General features: G+C 39.7%; 1 protein-coding gene across 1 annotated transcript; it reads right to left on the reverse strand.

Annotated features, from left to right (window-relative positions):
- Positions 1-8,695: 8,695 nt before the first annotated feature.
- LOC110893217 (vegetative cell wall protein gp1-like) lies at positions 8,696-9,231 on the reverse strand. The gene is made up of 2 exons (XM_022140334.1): positions 9,051-9,231; positions 8,696-8,961 (listed from the first exon to the last, which is right to left on the reverse strand). The coding sequence occupies exons 1-2, from the start codon at positions 9,229-9,231 to the stop codon at positions 8,696-8,698; spliced, it is 447 nt and encodes a 148-aa protein (XP_021996026.1).
- Between the last annotated feature and the right edge of the window lie 12,232 nt (positions 9,232-21,463).

Here is a 21,463-nt window from a genome sequence, read left to right on the forward strand (position 1 = left end):
TAGCTGTCTTTTGAATATCCATCTCCTGCTCTTCGATTTTCTGAATAAACTGAGCCAAATTCATGCTCTCAGACTTTCTCATAAGTTTCACAACCATCAAATATGTTCCCCACTTATGCTGTGGTAACGCCTCAGCTAGTTTGTCGACCCACTCATCGTCCTCTTTCTTGTTATGAAACCTACCCATTTCCAATACCAGATGACAATACCTATCAATGGTCTGTTTTCTAGTCTCATGGTCGAAAACTGTAAACATATCAAATGATTTTTTCAATAATGCCTTTTTGTTTTTGATCATATCAGCACTTCCTATGAATTTCTGAATCAAAGCCTCCCAGATGGATCTAGCTGTTCCGTTATGTTGAAGTAACACAAAAATATCTTCTTTAACAGCTTGCTGAAGAATGCTGATCATCATCTTTTCACTTGTGTATTTCAACTTGTCAGCTTCTGTAAAATCATTAAAACCCTTCTCTAATCCACGTTCATTCTTTGGTTTCTCATAATCTTTTAACAATGAACATCATGCATCGAATCTGTAAGCTTGAACCCAGTTCTCGAATCGGTTTTTCCAACCCTGAAAATCTTCAATGTACATGAGTTTTGGTGGTTTTTGATGAGTTCCCGTCTCATTCTCATTATACAACGCTTCAGCAGCGGTTACAGGAGCAACAGGTGTCGCGAATGCATTGTAGAACTCTTCAGCCATGTTTCGGGAAATACCTGACGTACACAAACAAACAAAACACAATCAGTTTAAAACACTTTATCAAAGCAACTGAATCAAATTGATACTCTGTGTGAACTGAATCACTCGAACTGATGAATATAGAATATTCCATGCGAACTGAGGTTTAACTTGGCAAACTGTGAGAACTGCTATGACTCGGATCAGTTTCAAACAACCAGACTCACTACGTGTGAACTACTGGACTTTTGACAATTGCGAACTCCAAACCGTACGAACTGGAACTATCTGAATTGGACTTTTTCACACGACTTGACCACACTAAATGACCTCGTGAATGATACGTGTGAAGTGAATAACCGATTTGGGCCTTCAAATCTTGGGATGCTCAAAATCAAACTACACTATACTTGGGCCATTCGAAACAGTGAACAATTGATTGGGCCGGAGCTGTTATTGATTGAGATTACCACTTGCACACTTATTGAAAAAGCCGACAACAATTATGCACACACATTTTTCATTGGACCTCATACATCAAAGGATCACATGGATTGTCTAAAATGGCCGACAACTTCTTTAGTCAAATATGTCTTTATTAATTCTATCAAACAACACAGTGGCCGAGAATTCTTTGATGCAGTGATTGCCACATTCAATTCATTATAAATCGATTTGAACAATTAATGGACTGACATCATTTGTGTTTGATTTATTCTCATTGGGCCATCATATAAAAGTAGCCTGACAACTTTACTTCTTACCACAACATCATTGGGCCATTCAAATATGTCTGTGTAGTGGACCGATATAATATTTAACACATGGGCCGACAAGATTCATTCATTGGGCCGCATGTTTTGGTAACCGACATAAAACAATTCACATGCAAACTGACTCACTCACATGCAACTTTGAAATTTATTAAAGGTAACACATGAAACACTATGTCGAAGTTTTAACCAAATGTGATTGGACCATACAAGCGGACCCTTATGAGCGGACTTGAAATTGTCAGTAAAGCGGATCTATTGATTGACCAGACTTTGAAGCGGACCTACTGACAAAGTGACAAATGAGCGGACCTATACTATCACATGAGCGGACCTATACTATCCTATGAGCGGACCTCACAAATAATGTCACAAAAAGCGGACCACAAGAGCGGAGCTACAAAACTGTCCCTTGAAGCGAACCTAAGTGTAATTTGAAGCGAACCTTTCGATAAAGTGTATCTAAAAGCGGACCAATGAAGCGAACCTATGTGATGCCGTAAAAGCGGACCTAATTCGGAACAAGTTTTGACCCATTTTTAATATGAATTTTAACACCAAACTTTCCAGGGTTTGTCTATATACTGTTACGCACAATCTATGAGATTTTGAGCCGATTTTGACCGTTGGAACTTTCTGAACTGATGAAAGAAGGTGTAGAAGAAAGAAATCTCAATGAAATCCAGCAAATCTCTATAGAACTCCTCCTCCTGAAGCTCTGATACCACTTGTAGGATTGTGTTTTGACCCGAACGAGTCTATCAGAGGAGTTTTGATCAGATACAGGTGTGGAAAACAAGTACCTGACGTAGAAACAACTAGATCTTCACTTAAATCACTTTTCTGATTGATATTACAATGTTTACATTCAAATCTCACACCGGCAGCACCTCGGTATGAAAATCAAGAAGGTTACAAATGAGATCCGCTTATTGGTATATATAGAGCAGGTAGGTCCCCACATACGGACATGTCCGTATAAGCGGACCTGACAAATAAGCGGACCTACTATGTCCGTATAAGCGGACCTGACACATAAGCGGACCTACTATGTCGGTATAAGCGGACCTACCAGTTTAAACCTATATGCCATCCTATTTTCTCGTAAAATGCGCCCTAATCTATACAATATAATGTATAACATGATCCAAGACGAAATCAACAGATGTAGTGCACCAACAACATGTAGAAATAGCACATCTACACAAACCATTTTACCAAATCAAGATGCCGATTCCTGCTTCGCACTTACCAACCTGGAAGCTCCGGCATAGTCCATCACCTGTAAAATTTTTAACAAATTGAAACTCTTTCACAAAAACTATCATAACAAGAATGATGCCGATTCCTGATCCACGATTACAAACTTGGGATCTCCGGCATAGTTCGGATTTTTCAAGGGAAAAGAATTTCCACCCAAGTCTTACCAACCTTGGGTGTGTTTAACTCTTGCTCAGTAGGGTTATAGGTTGCTTTCTTTGTTGCATAGAAATCTTTAACCCCTTTGGCTTTTCCCTCGACCATTTTCCCAAAAATTTTCTTAACATTCCCATTGAATGTTTTCTCAACATCAAATTCCTTCTGATCAGAATAGAATTGATTTGAGATTTCCACCTTACCAACCATTTGTTTAATACTATCAAACTTCAAAGATGGAATTTCAACCTCATCTTTTGAAGACACAAATTTCTCCTTTTTAACCTCAACTTGTGGCTCCACTGATTTTGTCGAATCAGATTCATCGCCGACCTTCTCATCACCCTTCTTAACAACCCACACTTGGTTGCCTTTTGCTTTCTTTTTGTAAAAATTTTTCTTTGAACACTCACCAACTTCATAAGTAGAATTTTCAAAAATTTTGAATTTTTCAGTTGGTGGTTCAATATCGACAACTTTCTCTTTCAGTTTTTCAGATACATCCTGTTTTGGTTTTGCCATTTGAGAACAAACTGATGCAATGTGACCAGCTTCATTGCATTTGAAACAGATTTGAGTATCTTTTCTATGAAAAACTCCAGTTCCTTTTCTTTTAATCTCAGCAAGAAACTCCTGGTTTGATTGCCTCCAGAATGGTTTCTTCTGTTCTTCTTCTGCACTTCCACCTGAAACAAATTCTGTATTTGTTTGAGAAATTTTGTCATTTTTATAGTTTTCTGGTGGAACAAAGCCCAATCCTTTCTTTTTGTAGTTAACCTTATGGTTTGGTTTCTTTTGAAAACCAGAACCAGAATTGTAACCCTTTTTCTTGTTTAGGCGTTGTTGAACTCTTGAAGTGTATTTTTTAGGTTTTCCAGTAAGATTTAAATCTTTTATTTCAGAAATATTAATTTCTGTCATTTTGAAAACCTTTTTGATCATTTCAATTCTAACACTTCTTATTGGAAACTCTTTGTCAGAATATAATTTGTCAGAATCATTTAAAGTATATGCTACTTCAAATGTTTCATCATCCAAATTTACTTTTGATAACAAAAACTCTTTACTGTAAGCCCTTTAACCATCGGTTTTGGACTGTTGACTGACGAACTTGACCCTCTAGACTCAAACTTTGACTCAGACTCCTCATCAGTATCCAACACTTGATCGACCACCTTTTTGATTAACTCAGACTCATGATCAGTGTCAGACGATGTGAACGTAACGTCAATGTTTTCCGGTGATTCATCAGTTGTATCGGTTTTTAACTTTATATCGACTGCTTTTTCGACTTGCTCCTCATTTGGTTTTCTGGGAGAATAAACTTCCCAGATCGGAGGCGGACACTTGTTATAGCTAACAGTCGGTTTCTTACCAATGTCTTTCTTCTTTGGCTTGTCATATTTGAATGCTTCGAAACCTACAACAGTCGGATAAATTCGATCAATAAGATAATCAGAACTAGAATAACTTTGTAATAAACGTCTGATTCTCTCATTTTCAATCTTCTCGGTTTCAAACTCTTGCTTGCACTTTGCACTTTCTTCGATGTAGAAATTGATAGATTTCTGTTTTGTCATCGTCGTTGCATTCATCATTGTCAAAGCGTTTTCTCTTTCAGAGTTAGTCTTTTGAAGGCCAGTTACTGTTTTGTTCAAAACATCATAAGATTCCTTCACGTAGTTTAGATTGAACAACAAATGCTCTTTCATCTTCTCATACTCAGCCAACTTCTCATCTTTAGCTGCACATTCTTTGCAAGGTTCTAAACACTTTGAGCAAGGTTTGATGACTTCCACAATCTTTTCAACTTCGATGATCTTCTCAATTTCAACAACTTTTTCTGCTTTAGTTACCTGCTCAGTTTCAGCAATCTTCTCAGCAGCAACTTTAACTTCTTCATTTCGAACAATCTCATCCTTTTCAGCATCACTTTCAGACTTCATTTCTTTTTGTTCTTTTGCAGCTCTTTTCTCCTTCAGCTTTTCCAAGCGATCTGCAAAATAGAAATGAAAACTTTCAGGAGATAGATGAGATTTTGCAATATTAATATGTTTTTCTTCCTCATCATCACTGCTGTCATCAGTTGGAGATTGATCGAACTCTACTGATTTTTCAGAACTAACATCCGAAGAACCAGAATCAGATGGTGTTTGATAAAAAACAATCTCCTTTTCTGAAATTTCATCACACTGTAAACTTTCATCTGAACTCGGTGAGCTTTCTTCTGATGAAACAGACTTTTCATATTCATTTTTCACAGTCTTACCAATAGATTTCATCCACTCTGTGAACATGTCTGGTTCTTTTACAATCTTAGCAATGAAAGCTTTAAAATCTCCTTTCTCATCGGTAAACATATCCCAGCTAAAACCTTCTGGTAGCCTTTCATCATCCTGAAAGTTCTAGTTAAAGTTTTCTTGATTCCCTAGACATGCTCTCTTTGAATCCTCAGTCACTTTTCTACCATGAACCACCTGCGGTTCTTGTTGTTGTTGTTGACCAACTTGCTGGTATATGGCTTTCCGGTAGTAGTCATCTTTTCCGAACGGATTCTTTACATCATTTGCCTCTCTATTTTTGCATTCTCGTTTGAAATGGCCTTTCTCCCTGCATTTAAAACAAGTAACTTTAGATTTATCGAAACCTAAAGTAGAAACATGTGCATCAAGAAAGTCATTTCTCCCGGTAATCAGTTTAAACTTTTCTGCTCTCCTAAGGACACTAGCAAGACACCATTTGATGTCCATTAGTTCCATTTCTTCGGCGTCTATCTGATCGTAATCCTCCTTTGTTAGCATAGGATTCTCGATCCTCCCTGCAACTAATCCTTCATAAGATAGCAGCACAGAACCAAGTAAAGCCATGTGATCTTTCGCAACTTCTTCAGAGAAACTTTGACCATCAGGAAGATTCAAAGCAATGTTGCACTGTATCACACAACCATTTCCAGTTTTTGTGCTTTGAGAATGAAAACTTTCAGATGAACTCTTGGGATTAACACTTGGATATGAAGAGAACCTACTGCTTTTATTTGTACTCTGATCAACTTTTTCTGATGAATCTCCAGCACTAAATGCAGTTTGGATTTTCGGGCTTCTTTTAGCTTCTGGAACACCACCTTTGTAGTACATTTTCACATCTTGTTGATTACTCGGATTGTTCATCCTAGCAATCTTCTGCTGTTCCAGATCTTGACTCTCTATCTTCTCAATGAACTGAGAGATTGTTAATCCATCATAAACCCCAGTGTTCTTCAGAATCATCAAGTAAGTTCCCCACTCCTTTTGAGGTAAAGCATCAGCTAGCTTGTCAACCCACTCTTCACGATCTTTTGTTATGCTCAACATCGACATGGATCGAACTAAGTGACAGTATCTTTCAATTAACTTCTTTGTGTCCTCCCCAGGCAAACTACTGAAAAGATCAAACTCTTTCTTGAGTAGTGCCTTTTTGCTCTTAATCATATTCTCACTACCCTCAAACTTGACTTTAAGAGCATCCCAGATTGACTTTGAGGTATTGTCATGTTGTAGCAACACAAAGATGTCTTCTTTGATAGCTTGTTGAAGCAAACTAATCATCATCTTTTCAGCACGATACATTTCCCGTTCTTGGTCATTGAACTCCGCGATTTGTTTTTCAGTTTGTAATTCAGTTCGAGGTAGCACATATCTTTTCAGTATACACTCCCATGATCTCAAATGGTTAGCTTGAACCCAGTTTTCGAAACGATCTTTCCATCCGTAATATTCTTCAATGCTCATTAGTTTTGGGGGTTTTTGAGTAGTCCCGGTTTCATTTTCCAGGTTCATGTTTTGAGCAATCGAAGCTGGAGTAACCGAAGATGTGGCGAACGCGTTGTAAAAATCGTCACCCATGATTTTTGTAATTCAAGCGAAATAACCCAGTAGTCAGATTCAAGCGGAATACACTGAAAAGAAACTTCAAGCGAAATCAAATTACAAGTTCAAACGAAATAGCAAATCAACAACAATAATCCCGATTCCCCTTGAAATTTCAAGCGGAATAAGAATGACTTGGAGCGGAATCAGGTTTCAAGCAATATCACAGATTTCGCTTGAAATATTTTCAAGCGGAACAAGACGATTAAAGCGGAATAACAGAACTTTGAACGGAAATATCAGATTTCGCTTGAAATATCAAGCGAAATAGGCAATTTTCGAGCGGAATCACCAGATGGTCCTTTCAAGCGGAATCACGTCGGAGGTCCATTTTACCCATTTTTAGTCCGAATTTTAACATGTAACTTTCGAGGGTTTGTTAACTTGAAGTTTTAAACAGTCCGTGAAAATTTGAACCGATTTTCACCGAGAAATCTTGAAATTTTGAAAGAAAGAGTAGAAAAACAGAGATTTTCCAGCTGAATCGTATAGAACTCCTCCTCCTGAGCTCTGATACCACTTGTAGGATCGTGTATCGACCCAAACGAGTCGTTCAGAGGAGTTTGAAACAGTTTCAGGTGCGGAAAACAAGAAACTGAGTTCGAAACAGCTTGCAATACACTTTAAACACTTGTTGTATTGATTTTACACTGATTACAACCAAATCTCACACCGGCAGCACCTCGGTATGGAAATCACATGTGTCACAACTGTTCCAAATGATTTCGCTCGAACACTATATATGGGACACTTGATTTCGCTTGAAAACATTTCAAGCGGAACCTTCACTCAAGCGAAATCACCATTTAACATCTCAAGCGAAATAACAGTTATTGATTTCGCTTGAAAGTGCAACATCCACTTTCAAGCGGAATCACCCTCTAAAACATGTAATTTTGCTATTTCCTTGTAAAACGTGCCCTGATCTAATCTATCTAGTGTAAGACTCGATACAAGACGAAGTCGACAGATGCATGCACTAACAACTATTAACCTCTTCTGATTCAGACATGCTGACGCTTGATTACTATAAAACAATAGACAATAGTTTGTTCAGAAGTTTATTATGGAATCATCATTTTCGATGATTCATTAACCATGGTAAATATAAACCATATTTGGTTAATTTGATAATCATATTTATTTTAAATTTTTCATTATAATTTTTCATTATAATTTATCCCAGTTATAAATCATTAAGGATATTAAGGCGGCACAAAAGGCCTAGTCACAAGGACATTTTTAATTTATATGTCATGATCTTATAGGATCAAGGCATTAAGGTTTGAACATAGTTCATCGCCTTTCCAGACAGGGAGTCATAGACTACAATTGTCATTTGTCTTATAGGACAATAAGTGTGGCCCGTAGGCACTTCATCACTAATGGATGTTTATAATGTGATCATCTCATTTGATGATACAAGCCATGATTTTCTAGATCATTGGCTAAATAAGGAATTTGGAAGAATCCAATATAAGGATGACTAGTGTGACTTTATCGAATCACATTTTCCAGGAGTGCTAACATGTTTTCAGATGTTAACAAAGGTTTGAATCTTAAAAAGGTTTTATCAACATGGCCATGTCTAAAATGACATATGGGCTAGGTTACACCTTTAAGATTTTCTTATAATATTTAATGGCAGATCAATTGTAAATTGAAATGATATTTTGATTTTTTTATATAGTACATGCATATAATGACAAATAAAAATTTTAAAAATGAAACATTCCATAAATTATCTTAAGAAGTACAATAGTTTCCCTAAACGGGTCTTTTAATGAAATAACATTGTCCACGCAGGGACTAAAATGAAAAAAGACAAGTCCACGCAGGGACCAAATACATAAATGAAATGTCCACGCAGGGACCAAATTGAAATAAAATTACAAAACAATAAATAAGGATTTCTAATAATCCCTCTTCTTTTTCCCCTTAATGAGGTTTGCCAAACCCTTTAGAAGACCGCGACGGCTTCTACGCTCTTCGTCTACCCTTTGTTCCACCTCGTGCAACCTTTGGAGGATTTCTTGTTGTTGCGGTGGTTGAATTTGTGGTGGCTGCGGCGGCTGCGGCTGCTGAGGCTGTGGAGGTGGTGGGTATTGATACCCATATGCAGGGTACCCAGTTGGGTACGTAGGTGGAAAAGGACCAGGGTAGATAGCATTGAAGTTTGCTGCTTCAATGTACAGGTCAACAGTAGGTGCATTGTTGTAGTTATAACCCAAATAAGCTTGCTGCTCAATGGGTTGTACCCAGCTGCACCTGGGTAAGATGGAATTGGGTTTTCATAACCCATGGGTGGTGCTGGGGCGACTGGTGCAGAGTCGACTTCAGAAACTGCATTTGAAGGCCCACCCATTTGCGGGTCTTCATAGAGCGGCGGGTAGTTGCTGTTGCTGGAGTGTTGGGGGGTGCTAAAATGGAAACCCCCACGCATGGACATCCATGCAGTCTTCGTCGCCTCGATTGTTCGGGAGGCGGTGGCTGCTCTGGCGCTGGTGGTGGTGGTGGTGGTGTGACCGCCTGGAAATGTGGGTCCTCAGAAGGGACCTGCTAGTGTGGTGATGTGTCACACCCCAACCGATGGCGGAAACATCGGGGTGCGAGCACTAAGCGTTCAGATCGCTCATGAGAATCCATAACACTTTTCATAGAAATTAGATCAAATTCATCATAACGTTGTCTAAAAGTAAACACAACCAACACAAGTATCGAATACAGACCAAAACAAATATTGTTCAAATTGTTCAAAGATTCTAAGTTAACTAGGTGACGTTTCTAAGCATCTCCTAGCTGAATTCCATGCATCCCAAGCATCCTATCAGCCTGCAACATGTATTAAATTATCAATACAAAAGTATTGGCGAGTATACAAGTTTGATAATAGAATAATAGATTAATACAACTCGTATCCATAGTGTAAACAATAAAATAGTTTCAGCCGTGCTAGTGTCGCAGTCCATGCAGTGATAGCCCAAGTATCCCGATGCGTTAGCATTTACCCAAGACTCAAGGTAAACTAGAATCCTCCTAACAATACCCCCCGAGAATAATGGGGGAGGTGCATCTCCTATAGCGCTACTATTGTTAAGGCGGAACTACACACTCTGGATTAAACGTCACATAGCACAAAGAGTCAAGAATCAAGAATCACAAGTTTCACATAGGATAGAGTATAAGTTTCAAAGATTCAAGTTTAAGTTTCATAGAATACATGTTACACCCCAAAAGTTTAACGTAAAAGGCGATCGAGTATACTCACAGTGATTGCTTAACAGTCACAACTGTTATTGGATCAAAGGGAGCTCTTTTTAAGATTAGCCTGATTAGATTACAATAGGGTAAGAGTCGGGCAAGATAACGAGGTTGTTCAAAGTATCAAGTTGGTCATTGGATCGGATGGTTGTCCGATCGGATTACCGGTCAATCGGATGACGCACATTGGTGAAGAGACATATGGTTGCCCGATCGGATGGTCATCCGATCGGGTTGTCACTTGGTTTGAGTTTCATAAATGAAGGGAACTAGGATGGCGGCTCGATCGGACAACAGTCCGATCGGGCTGTCATTCGATCAAAGCTTTCCAAAGTTTCATGTTTCTAAATAAACTTCTAAGTGTTGGGAAGTCCCAAGTTTCAAGATTCAAGGACAAGTGTCACCTGATAAGGTGGCTGTCCGATCGGACGGCTGTCATTCGTTCAGGCGACTCTTGTTCTTGAAGATTATTTTTGTAAAATTACTAAGTTCGAAGATTAATGGTGACGTCACGTCACATACAGCGGCAACAGTAACTCATCGTTTCACAGCCATTCTGATCGGCCGGGAATCACCCCTGTCCGACCCGTTTGTATGTTAGTAACGGGTTTATGCCGGAATCCATCATGTGATCGTCTTAATCAGTGAACAATTCGTTCCTAAACCAACTCCAGACCACCGATCAAGTCCACAGCCCGTTCAGTCCCTTTTTATCACCGAAGTAAATCAAAAGTTAGAAGGAAGGATGATGAACTTAAGTTTTAGTATAAAAACTCTTAGATTTGGCATTAGATTTAATGAAATAAGCATGGAATCTCTTAGATCTTAGCTAGACCTCACCAAGAGTGACGTCATATGGTAGTTTGTACAACCCCTATGATGACATCATCCTCAAGATCTCAGATCTGAGAGATCTCACGGTGGAAAGCGTGATTTCAAGTGAGAATCACGTAGAGGATGATGTGATGAGCGAGAAAGTACAAAGATCTAGTGTGAAACGTACCGAAATCAGCAAGATAATGAAGAAAGAAGGAGAATAGCGTGCCTGGTCGAGCAGAGCTGTCACATCACTGAAAAGGGTGATGTGACAGGTCTATTTATAAGGTGAGGGTGAGTGAAGGAGGTATGAGCGCATGGGTCGGATGGCAGTCCGTTCGGATTGCTGTTCAATCGAACAGTCATCCGATAGGGTGACAATCCGGTCGGATGACAGTCCGATCGGATGACAATCCGATCGGATTTGCCATTCTGGCCAATGAAATCCTTCCGTGTTCCCGTTTTTGATTCGTTTAGCGAGTTAGGTTAAGCTTGCATTGTGTATAGTTTATGTAAGGTGTCTAGATTATGTTACAAGCCAAAAGTCTCAAAGTTTCATAGATTCCGCCAGCGACAAGGCTCCAGTCTCTCGTTCAACCAAGAATCAAGTTTCACGAGTCTAAGGAGTCAAGCACCAAATAAGTTTCAAGAGTCAAGAATCATAGTTTCTCAAGCATCAAGAATCAAGAGTCCAAGTATTAAGTATCAAGAATCAACAATAAGAATCTAGTTTCCATAGTATCAAGAATCAAGTGTCTAGATTAAGCATCAAGGGTCAAGTAGCTAGATTAAGTATCAAGTCTCATAGTTTAAGTGTCAAGAATCAAGCATCTAGAATAAAGAGTCAAGCATCATAGTATCAACAAGATTCACACCAAAAGTATCAAAACATCAACTCTATAAAACCACAGGGACTAAAACTGACAACTTATTAGAAGTTTAGGGATTGTTCTTGCCAAGTGTCTAAAGTTCAGGACGCTGGGCGTTACAGTCTCCCCTCCTTTAGGAGATTTTGTCCCTGAAATCTTAGTAGAAGATTGTTTGAAGAGATGCGGGTACTTGGCCTTCATATCACTTTTCAATTCCCAAGTGAATTCGGCGCCACGATTTCCTTCCCATCGAACCTTAACAATGGGAATTTTGATGCGCCTCAGACGCTTGGCAGTTTGATCCATGATTTCGACCGGTTTCTCCACAAATTGAACAGCTTCATTTATTTTCAAGTCTTTAAGAGGAACCTGCAGTCCTTCGTCGGCTAGGCATTTCCGTAAGTTAGATACGTGGAACACTGGATGCACGTTGTTTAGTTCTTGTGGCAAGTCGAGTTTGTATGCTACCTTGCCAATCATTTCAAGTATCATGAAAGGACCCACATAGCGAGGATCAAGCTTTCCCTTCTTTCCAAAACGAACTACTCCCTTCCAGGGAGATACCTTGAGTAGAACTCGATCACCAACAGCAAATTCCAGAGGCTTCCGCCTATTATCAGCATAGCTCTTTTGTCGTCTCCTAGCCTTGATCAAGTTGTCACGGATCTGAAGAATCTTATCCATTGTCTCTTGAACAATCTCAGGGCCAGTGAACTGCTTTTCCCCAACCTCATGCCAGCTGAGAGGAGATCGACATTTTCGCCCATATAAAGCTTCGAAAGGAGCCTTCTGGATACTGGAATGGTAGCTATTGTTGTACGAGAACTCTATCAATGGTAAATGTACATCCCAGTTACCACCAAAGTCGATGACACAAGAACGGAGCATGTCGTCTAGGGTTTGAATAGTACGCTCGGTCTGCCCATCCGTCTGAGGATGAAAGTCCGTGCTAAGATTCAAGTGCGAACCCATAGCGGACTGAAACGTTTGCTAAAGACGCAAAGTAAAACGACCATCACGGTCTGAAATTATATCAAGTGGGCATGCCATGACGGCATATAATCTCATCAGTATAGACTCGAGCAAGTTTCTCCACTCTGTAGTCTTCACGAATAGGAAGAAAGTGAGCGGATTTGGTCAATCGATCAATAATCACCCAGATACTATCGTGACCTTTAGAGGTGTGGGGTAGTTTGGTAATAAAATCCATAGCGATACTATCCCATTTCCAAACTGGGATTTTTGGTTGTTCTAAGAGTCCAGAGGGACGCTGGTGCTCAGCTTTTACCTTCGAGCAGGTAAGGCACTTAGACACATATACAACAATGTCCCTCTTCATGCCAGGCCACCAATAAGTTGTACGCAGATCCTGGTACATCTTATCGGCACCTGGATGGATAAAGTAACGGGATTTGTGAGCCTCGGTCATTATGAGCTCGGACAGGCTGTCCGATCGAGCTGCCTGGCCGATCGACCAGCCCTTTCCTCTTTAGGAACTTTATAAATACCTCCTGTTACTTTCATTCTTTCTACTTTTGGAAAGTGACGTCCGAACAGCACGCTCTCCTCACTTTTCTTCAGATTTCACTCGATTCCGGTAAGATCTCGTCCTAAATCTTGTACTTCCTTGATCTACACGCACTCCTACATCTTTCTATCTTTTGAATCTTAACGTTTAACCGTGAAATCATCAAGATTCTAGGTGTTCTAGGATGACGTCATCATGTGTTCTTGAAGAACTTCATGTTTTGGCCTCAATCCACTAAGAACAACTTGGATCTAACCGATTTCCACATAAACAAACAAAGATCTTTCATAGATCTAAACATATTCACAGTGAAAAGGATTGAGAGAATGTTTTCCAACTTTCTTTCAACTCTTTTACACTCAATGCACTCAAAACCGATAGAATTGGAGCTTGTACCGACTTCTTACTCATTCTTGTGGTTGTGTTGGTCCAAGATCAGAATCCTATCGACGAGGGTTACCGATTACAGGTTAAACATGGAACACCGTCTTGAACAGTTAACTGACCGGATTTGGGTGATTCCTATCCGATCAGGAATGCCAAGTATTGACGAGGTTTCTGTTGCTTAACACGTTATCAGAACAGCTCGATAAAACCACAAACAATCAAAACAACCAAGTGTCAGACGAACGGAACGACCAGGCCGGAATGCTGTTCGATCGAACTACCATCCGATCGGACTGTCATCCGAACGGGTTGTTACCCGATCGATCTGCACCTTGGGTCCCACACTTAAACTATTCACCAACATTTGAAGTCTAATCGTTGAACGAGTCATTGTCCGATCGGACTATCATCCGATCGGGTTAACCGCCTGAACATGTGACAATTAAACTTCAACACTTGACAATTTTCAGCATGTTCAATGCACTAGGAATGCCACCCGATCGAACTGCTGTCCGATCGAGTGACAACCTGCTGTGAACTTGTTCTCACTAAGGTGCCCAACCAATCGGGTTGCCGGCCGATCGAACGACCGTCCGATCGACCTGAAGGGTAGATATACTTCTATGTTTTCAAAATGCTACAACAAAAACTTCAAAAGTCAAGCCATCATATACAAACAAATCCTTCCCAAAGGAAGAAACAATCCATTCGAACGGCCATTCGACCGGACAGCCGTCCGAACGGACTGTCACTCGCACGATTAGCGGTCCGATCGGAGTACCATCCGATCGACCAGCTGTTCGAGCCACCAACACTTACTTTCGTTTTACGCGTTACTTATCGTTATACTATCGAACTATTTTGGCTAACCTTACTCTCAAGCGCTCCCTTCAATCCATCAACCGCTGTGTAAGGACCTGCAAAAATGTCCCAAAACGACTCGTAAGTAAAAACCCGGACCCCTGAAACCCTAATGTACATGAAAAACCAAGAAAACAAGATTTCTAGGTTTCACGCGGGCCGCGTAAGAGTAAGCTTAGGCTTACGCGGGCCACGTCAAAGCAGAGTTGACCGGATAAGCGTTCCAGGCCACGTGTCGCACACGTGGTAGACCTAGGTGTGACACGCTAGCCCTAGTCGTAGACTAGGTGGCTCTCGCGGGCCGCGTAAACTCTTATTAAGTTTTACGCGGGCCGCGTAAAACTCATTTTTCAGCTATAAGTAGCCAGTGCATGGGGCTTTCATCAGTGTTCAAAATTTTCAATCAAAAACGAAAGATACTGCTCAGAATCATAATTTTACTTAGGGAAATGCTGCCGCGGATACAGGGTATTAATTCGATCACTGCTACGATACAATGTCCGATCGATTGAAACCAATCCGATGGATGTTTAAGTGCTGCCCAAATTAGGGCTATACTTTGTCATTCGTCGTGAGGGTTTTAATCTCGTGAGCTTATCGTAAATGTTGTATTAAGTTACTTACCTAGTTTCGTGTGCATTGTTATTTAAATTAGGTTATCAGGCTTATCAGTAGGCTAAACTCTGCCCAACTAAACTTACAATTTGAGTCATTCTTTTTTTTTTATTAACAGTGTTTTACAATACTCCAATTATTTTCAAAGTTATAATTACAGGGATTAAGTCGTTGTTATCTTGAATCACTGGCAAGTGGGGTATTGTGCACATTACTAATTTCTCACGGTTAAGTTCACCAACCTAACAGTGATAATCATCACTACTTGGTGAAAGGACCCAATAGTGGTATGTCCATCGTCACCAGGGTGTGACACGGCGCCAGATAAAAATAAAATAAAAGCCATTGTAATCGCTCTTATGCTGTAATTTATAGCTATGTGTTGTTTTATCAAAATTGAGTGACTCGCCTGTATTTTCCCGCTGATAAAATCTTTTTAAAACATGTTTCAGGTGACTTACTGTGAATCAAGGAAAAGTGCTACGGAGCACTAACAAGCTTGAAGTAGTGGCTCAGTAAAATATATAAACATGTTTTGTAAAACAGGGAATTTCCATATGAAATTCCTCTATTGTAAATTACGGGGTTTGTTCCAAATTATGAAATAAAATAATTGGGCATTTTCAAGTTTAAAAATATCCTGTAAAAATTTCCGCTACCAAAATAAATAATACCACAGGTTTCTGTCCCGCGACTCCTGAAACGGGTAAAACCGGGTCGGGGGCCGTGACAGAAAAAGGTGGTATCAGAGCCACTGATTTAAGCCAATTAAGTATTTAGAAATACTTAAATTTTTCTGATTTCCATTTTGTGATTCTGTGAGCACTTAATTTACAATAAATAAAATTTTAACTTAGAATTGTGTGTGTTCCTTCAAAACTTTACTATCCATACCATAGATATTGATACTACCGACACTTTCACTGGCTACCAAGCTGATATTGAAGAGCCAATGGTGTTTCAGGCCCAACCGCAGGAAAAACCAAAGCCGAAAAAGAGAAGAAGACTTGTAGGTTGGAGGCGTGTGCGTAGGAATAAACCAGCAGTACAGAAAGTTGTAAAGACTGAGGATCCAAAGGATAAGGGAAAAGGAATAGAGATTGGGGAATGTTCCAGGCAAGCCCAGGAAATGCCATCATGGGAGGAGCTGGATCGTAAATTGGCACTTAATGACCTCATCGGACCTTCCGATGAAAATCTCTTCAATTACCCAATTGAGTCACAACTTCCAGTTAATCTAGAGCCTGCTATCCCAGATCCCATTGTCAACCCCCGACCTCTACCAGGAGAACTGGAAGAATGGTGGACCACTGACTGGCAATTTCAGAATCTCTTAAATAACCCTAATACCTTTTTCCCTGAGTTCGACCCGGAGCCTGCAGGAAACCCACCGATGAGCAATGGGAACTTGGCTGAACTCCGCCACTATGGCGAGGAACTGGTAGATGCCGAAAATAGAATCCGGGAAGTGGGAGAACATATCTCCTGGAAGTACGACGAGAGGGAACGTCGTTTCTGAAGTGCCAGCTGACGGGGACAGTATGTGGTTGTGTGGTGTGTTTGTTTAATATTACTAAAATAATAATAAATAACAAAAGTATAATTATGTAAAATAACTTAAAAATCAAACGTTTTGTAATATAACTGGTGTGTACGGATGCCTACTAATATATAAAAATATCGAAGTCGCAAAGTCGACAATTTTGGCTATACATGTTAATGTGCTCATGTGCGATTGTTTTATTGTGATTGGTTATCAATTGTTTTGTGCTAATCACTAATATAAATCAATTACCAGATGGAACACGCTGTTAATGAACCAGTTAATGAAGTTAATCAATCAGAACACAATAATGAGGATCACTTTCTAAATCAGCAAGATATAGAAAACATCATCGCTCAGGGAATAGCCAACGCTATCCCGGCAATCGTCGCTGCTGTTAAAAGTCCTGTTGAGCCTTCGCAAACCAACCCCAGTAAACACACGCGCGATGATAATTTCAGTAATAGTGTTAATGGAGGCGGCATCAATGAGAATAGTGTGGTTCAAACCCCAGTACTCAAGAAAATGAAAGTTGCACCACCTGGTTGCACTTATAAGGAATTTCTTGCCTGTAAACCAGCCGAATTTGCAGGCAATGAAGGGGCGACAGCCGCACTACGTTGTTTAGAGAAAACTAAAGCGGTAATTAAAATAAGTAATTGCATAGAGGAAGACAAAGTTAAGTATGCTTCTCACCTTTTTAAGGAAGAGGCATTAGAGTGGTGGAATACGGTATTGCAAGCTAAAGAAAGTGACATGGCTTATGCCATGAACTGGAAAGAATTTAGACAATTGGTGGAAAGAAAATTCTGTCCCGAATATGAAAAAGAACAAATGGCAAACAAGATCCTGAGCCACCGAATGGTGGATATTGACTGTCGAGGGTATACTTCGAAATTTTTCGAGTATGCCAGAATTGTGCCAACTCTGGCTTCGCCAAAGCCAGTACTTATTTCTCGCTATATTTGGGGTTTGATTAGCGAGATTCGTGATATCGTCAAAGCTGCAAGACCCCGCACGATTGACGATGCGGTGGAGTTAGCCAACACCTTGACCGACAGACTGGTACGCACGAGAGAAGAAAATCGGAAGAAGGAAGTGGCCCAAAAGATTACCCAAGGATTTCGTGTGGGTAATAGTAGTAATTTCAAGAAAAAGGGAACCGGACAATCTTCCACTGTTCCATTTTGCAGTACCTGCAAAAGAAAGCATTTTGGAAAATGCAAAGGGTATTGCAATTTCTGCAAAATTCCAGGGCATCAAGAAGAAGATTGGAGGAGGAAGAAATCAACAATCTGCTTCAACTGTGGAGAAGCTGGACATTTTAGACCAGACTGTCCTAAACTGGTCAAACCAGCAGACAACAAAGCCAAACCAGCTGAAGGAACTAATAAAAAGAACGCAAGAGCCTTTCAGCTTACTACTCAAGAAGCAGAACTCATTCCAAATGTCTTAGCTGGTACGTTCCTAGTTCATGACGTTTATGCAAAAGTATTATTTGACTCTGGTGCAAACCAAAGTTTTATAAATACTTCATTCTTCCAAGCTCTTAACCTACCCTTAACCAACCTTAGACAAATTTTTATGGTAGAAACGGCAGATGGGAATTCTGTTAACATAAACAAGGTTTTGCGAGAAGAAAAGATAGAACTTTCAGGTCATAAATTTTCTGCAAACCTGTTACTCATGAATTTAGCTAGATTCGATGTTGTGTTAGGAATGGATTGGTTAGTAGCCAACCATGCTCGAATCTTTGTGATAAGAATTCCATAGAAATTAGTGCGCCATCAGGAGAAATAATCGTGGTTGCAGGAGATAAGCCACGCAAGTCAATGAAGTTCATTTCTGTAATGAAAGTTGCTAGTTATGAATGAAAGCAAGGAATAGTATATATGATTTCAGTAATCATTAGCACCAAGGGTAAGGAACTTAAAGAAATTCAAGTAGTATCAGAATATCCGGATATATTCCCAGAAGAACTACCTGGATTACCACCCGATAGGGAAGTAGAATTTAGAATTCATCTAATTCCTGGAACTACACCGATAGCCAAGGCACCTTATCGGTTAGCACCCACCGAAATAATAGAATTGAAAAAGCAGTTAGATGAATTACTAAGCAAAGGATTTATATAACCTAGTTCGTCCCCATGGGGAGCACCAGTTTTGTTTGTGAAAAAGAAAGATGGTTCGATGCGAATGTGTATCGATTATAGGGAATTGAATAAAGTTACAATTAAGAATCGATACCCATTACCTAGAATTGATGACCTTTTTGATCAACTTCAGGGATCTAGATATTTTTCTAAGATAGATTTACGCTCCGGATACCATCAGTTGAAGGTTCAAGAAGAAGACATACCTAAAACCGCTTTCAGAACTAGGTATGGTCACTACGAGTTTACAGTTATGCCATTTGGATTAACAAATGCTCCTGCAGCATTTATGGATATGATGAATAGGATCTATAAACCGTATTTGGATAAATTCATAATTGTCTTCATCGATGACATAATTATTTATTCCAAAAGCCAGGACGAGCATTGTGAACATTTACATGTACTCTTAACTTTGTTAAGAAAAGATAAGCTTTACGCCAAATTCTCCAAATGTGAATTTTGGCTCCAGGAGGTGCAATTTTTAGGACATATGGTGAATCACGAAGGTATTCACGTAGATCCCTCCAAAATAGAAGCGATCACCAAATGGAAGGTCCCGCAATCAGCTATGGAAGTTAGAAGTTTTCTAGGGTTAGCTAGATACTATAGGTGATTCATTAAGAATTTTTCAAAGATAGTTGGGCCATTAACTAAGCTCACCTGTAAAGCAGTAAAGTTTGAATGGGGACCTAGGCAAGAAGAGGCTTTTAAGATTTAAAGCAAAAGTTAACAAACGCCCCAATTCTTGCCTTACCAGAAGGAACAGAAGATTTTGAAGTTTACTGTGATGCTTCTAAGTTGGGATTAGGATGTGTGCTAATGCAACGCAAGAAGGTAATTGTGTATGCCTCAAGGCAATTGAAGAAGCACGAGGAAAACTATACAACACATGACTTAGAATTAGGATCGATAATTTTTGCCCTTAAGATTTGGAGGCATTATCTGTATGGAAGTAAGTTTAGCGTTTATACAGATCATAAGAGTTTAAGATACATATTTGGGCAAAAAGAATTGAACATGAGGCAAAGGAGATGGATGGAAATTCTATGTGACTACGACTGTGATATTCAATATCACGAAGGAAAAGCAAATGTAGTTGCAGATGCCCTAAGTCGTAAGTATCATGAAAAGCAAAAGCGAGTTCGATCTCTCAGATTAAATCGTCAAGTAGATTTAATGGAACAATTGAAGGATGTTCAAGCAATAGCAATGAAGGATGATGCTGAAGGAATAAAAGAAAGAATAAACGAACTAGAGCAAGGCACCGATGGAATTTGGAGATTCCACAAGAATAGAGTTTGGGTACCTAAGCAAGGAAACTTAAGATATAAGATTTTAGAGGAAGCTCATAAATCTAGGTATACCATGCACCCAGGAAACAACAAGATGTACCAAGATTTAAGGAATAATTTATGGTGGATAGGAATGAAAAAGGACATAGCTAAATATGTATCTAAGTGTCTAACTTGTTCAGAAGTTAAGGCAGAACACCAAAAACCTTCAGGGTTACTCCAACAATTAGAAATGCCTGTGTGGAAATGGGAACTAATAACAATGGATTTTGTTACTAAGTTACCTAAAACTAGGAAAGGTAACGACGGGATTTGGGTAATTGTGGATCGATTAACCAAATCAGCTCATTTTCTACCCATGAAAGAAACCTTTAGCATGGATAGTATCCTTACATGGAGTTCCACTCTCCATAGTATCGGATAGAGATAGTCGTTTTACTTCGCATTTCTGGACAAGTTTCCAAGAAGCCATGGGGACGCGGTTAAATTTAAGTACAGCTTACCATTCCCAAATAGACGGACAAAGTGAAAGGTTGATCCAAACCCTGGAAGACATGCTCAGGGCATGTGTAATAGATTTTGGTGGAAATTGGGATGACCACTTACCCTTAATTGAATTCTCCTATAAGAATAGTTATCATGCAAGCATTGAAGCTGCCCCGTTCGAAGCACTGTATGGACGCAAGTGTAGAACTCCAGTTTGTTGGGCAGAAATAGGAGAAAGTCAATTATCAGGTCCCGAGATTGTGCAAGAAACCACCGACAAGATCACTCAAATCAAAGAAGGACTGAAAACGGCTCGAGATCGCCAGAAAAGTTATGCAGACAATCGACGCAAGCCACTGGAATTTCAAGTGGGAGACAAGGTACTCTTAAAAGTTTCTCCTTGGAAAGGGGTAGTCCGTTTTGGTAAAAAAGGAAAGCTAAGTCCAAGATACGTAGGACCATTCCCAGTAATTCAACGAATAGGACCAGTTGCATATCGATTACAACTACCAGAAGAACTAGCAGGAGTACATGATGTATTTCATGTATCTAACCTCAAGAAGTGTCTATCTGACGAATCCCTCGTAGTACCTCTTCAAGACATAAAGGTAAATGAAAAGCTTAAATTTATTAACAAACCCCTCCAAATAGAAGACAGAAAGATCAAGTTTCTCAAGCACAAAAGACTAGTACTGGTCAAGGTCAAGTGGGATTCAAAAAGAGGACCTGAATACACCTGGGAGCTGGAATCGGAAATGAAGCGAAAGTATCCTCACTTATTTCAGTAAATCTCGAGGACGAGATTTTAAATAAGGTGGGGAGGATGTAAGGACCTACAAAAATGTCCCAAAACGACTCGTAAGTA

Source organism: Helianthus annuus, chromosome 12, assembly GCF_002127325.2.
Source record: "Helianthus annuus cultivar XRQ/B chromosome 12, HanXRQr2.0-SUNRISE, whole genome shotgun sequence".
Lineage (NCBI taxonomy): Eukaryota > Viridiplantae > Streptophyta > Magnoliopsida > Asterales > Asteraceae > Helianthus > Helianthus annuus.

Bases quoted from the DNA above. Each gene is read 5' to 3' on its own strand.
- LOC110893217 (XM_022140334.1), bottom strand. From the start codon at position 9,231: ATGTCCATGCGTGGGGGTTTCCATTTTAGCACCCCCCAACACTCCAGC. The intron at 8,962-9,050 runs GTGCAGCTGGGT...ACATTGAAGCAG, and splicing joins CCCAATTCCATCTTACCCAG to CAAACTTCAATGCTATCTAC.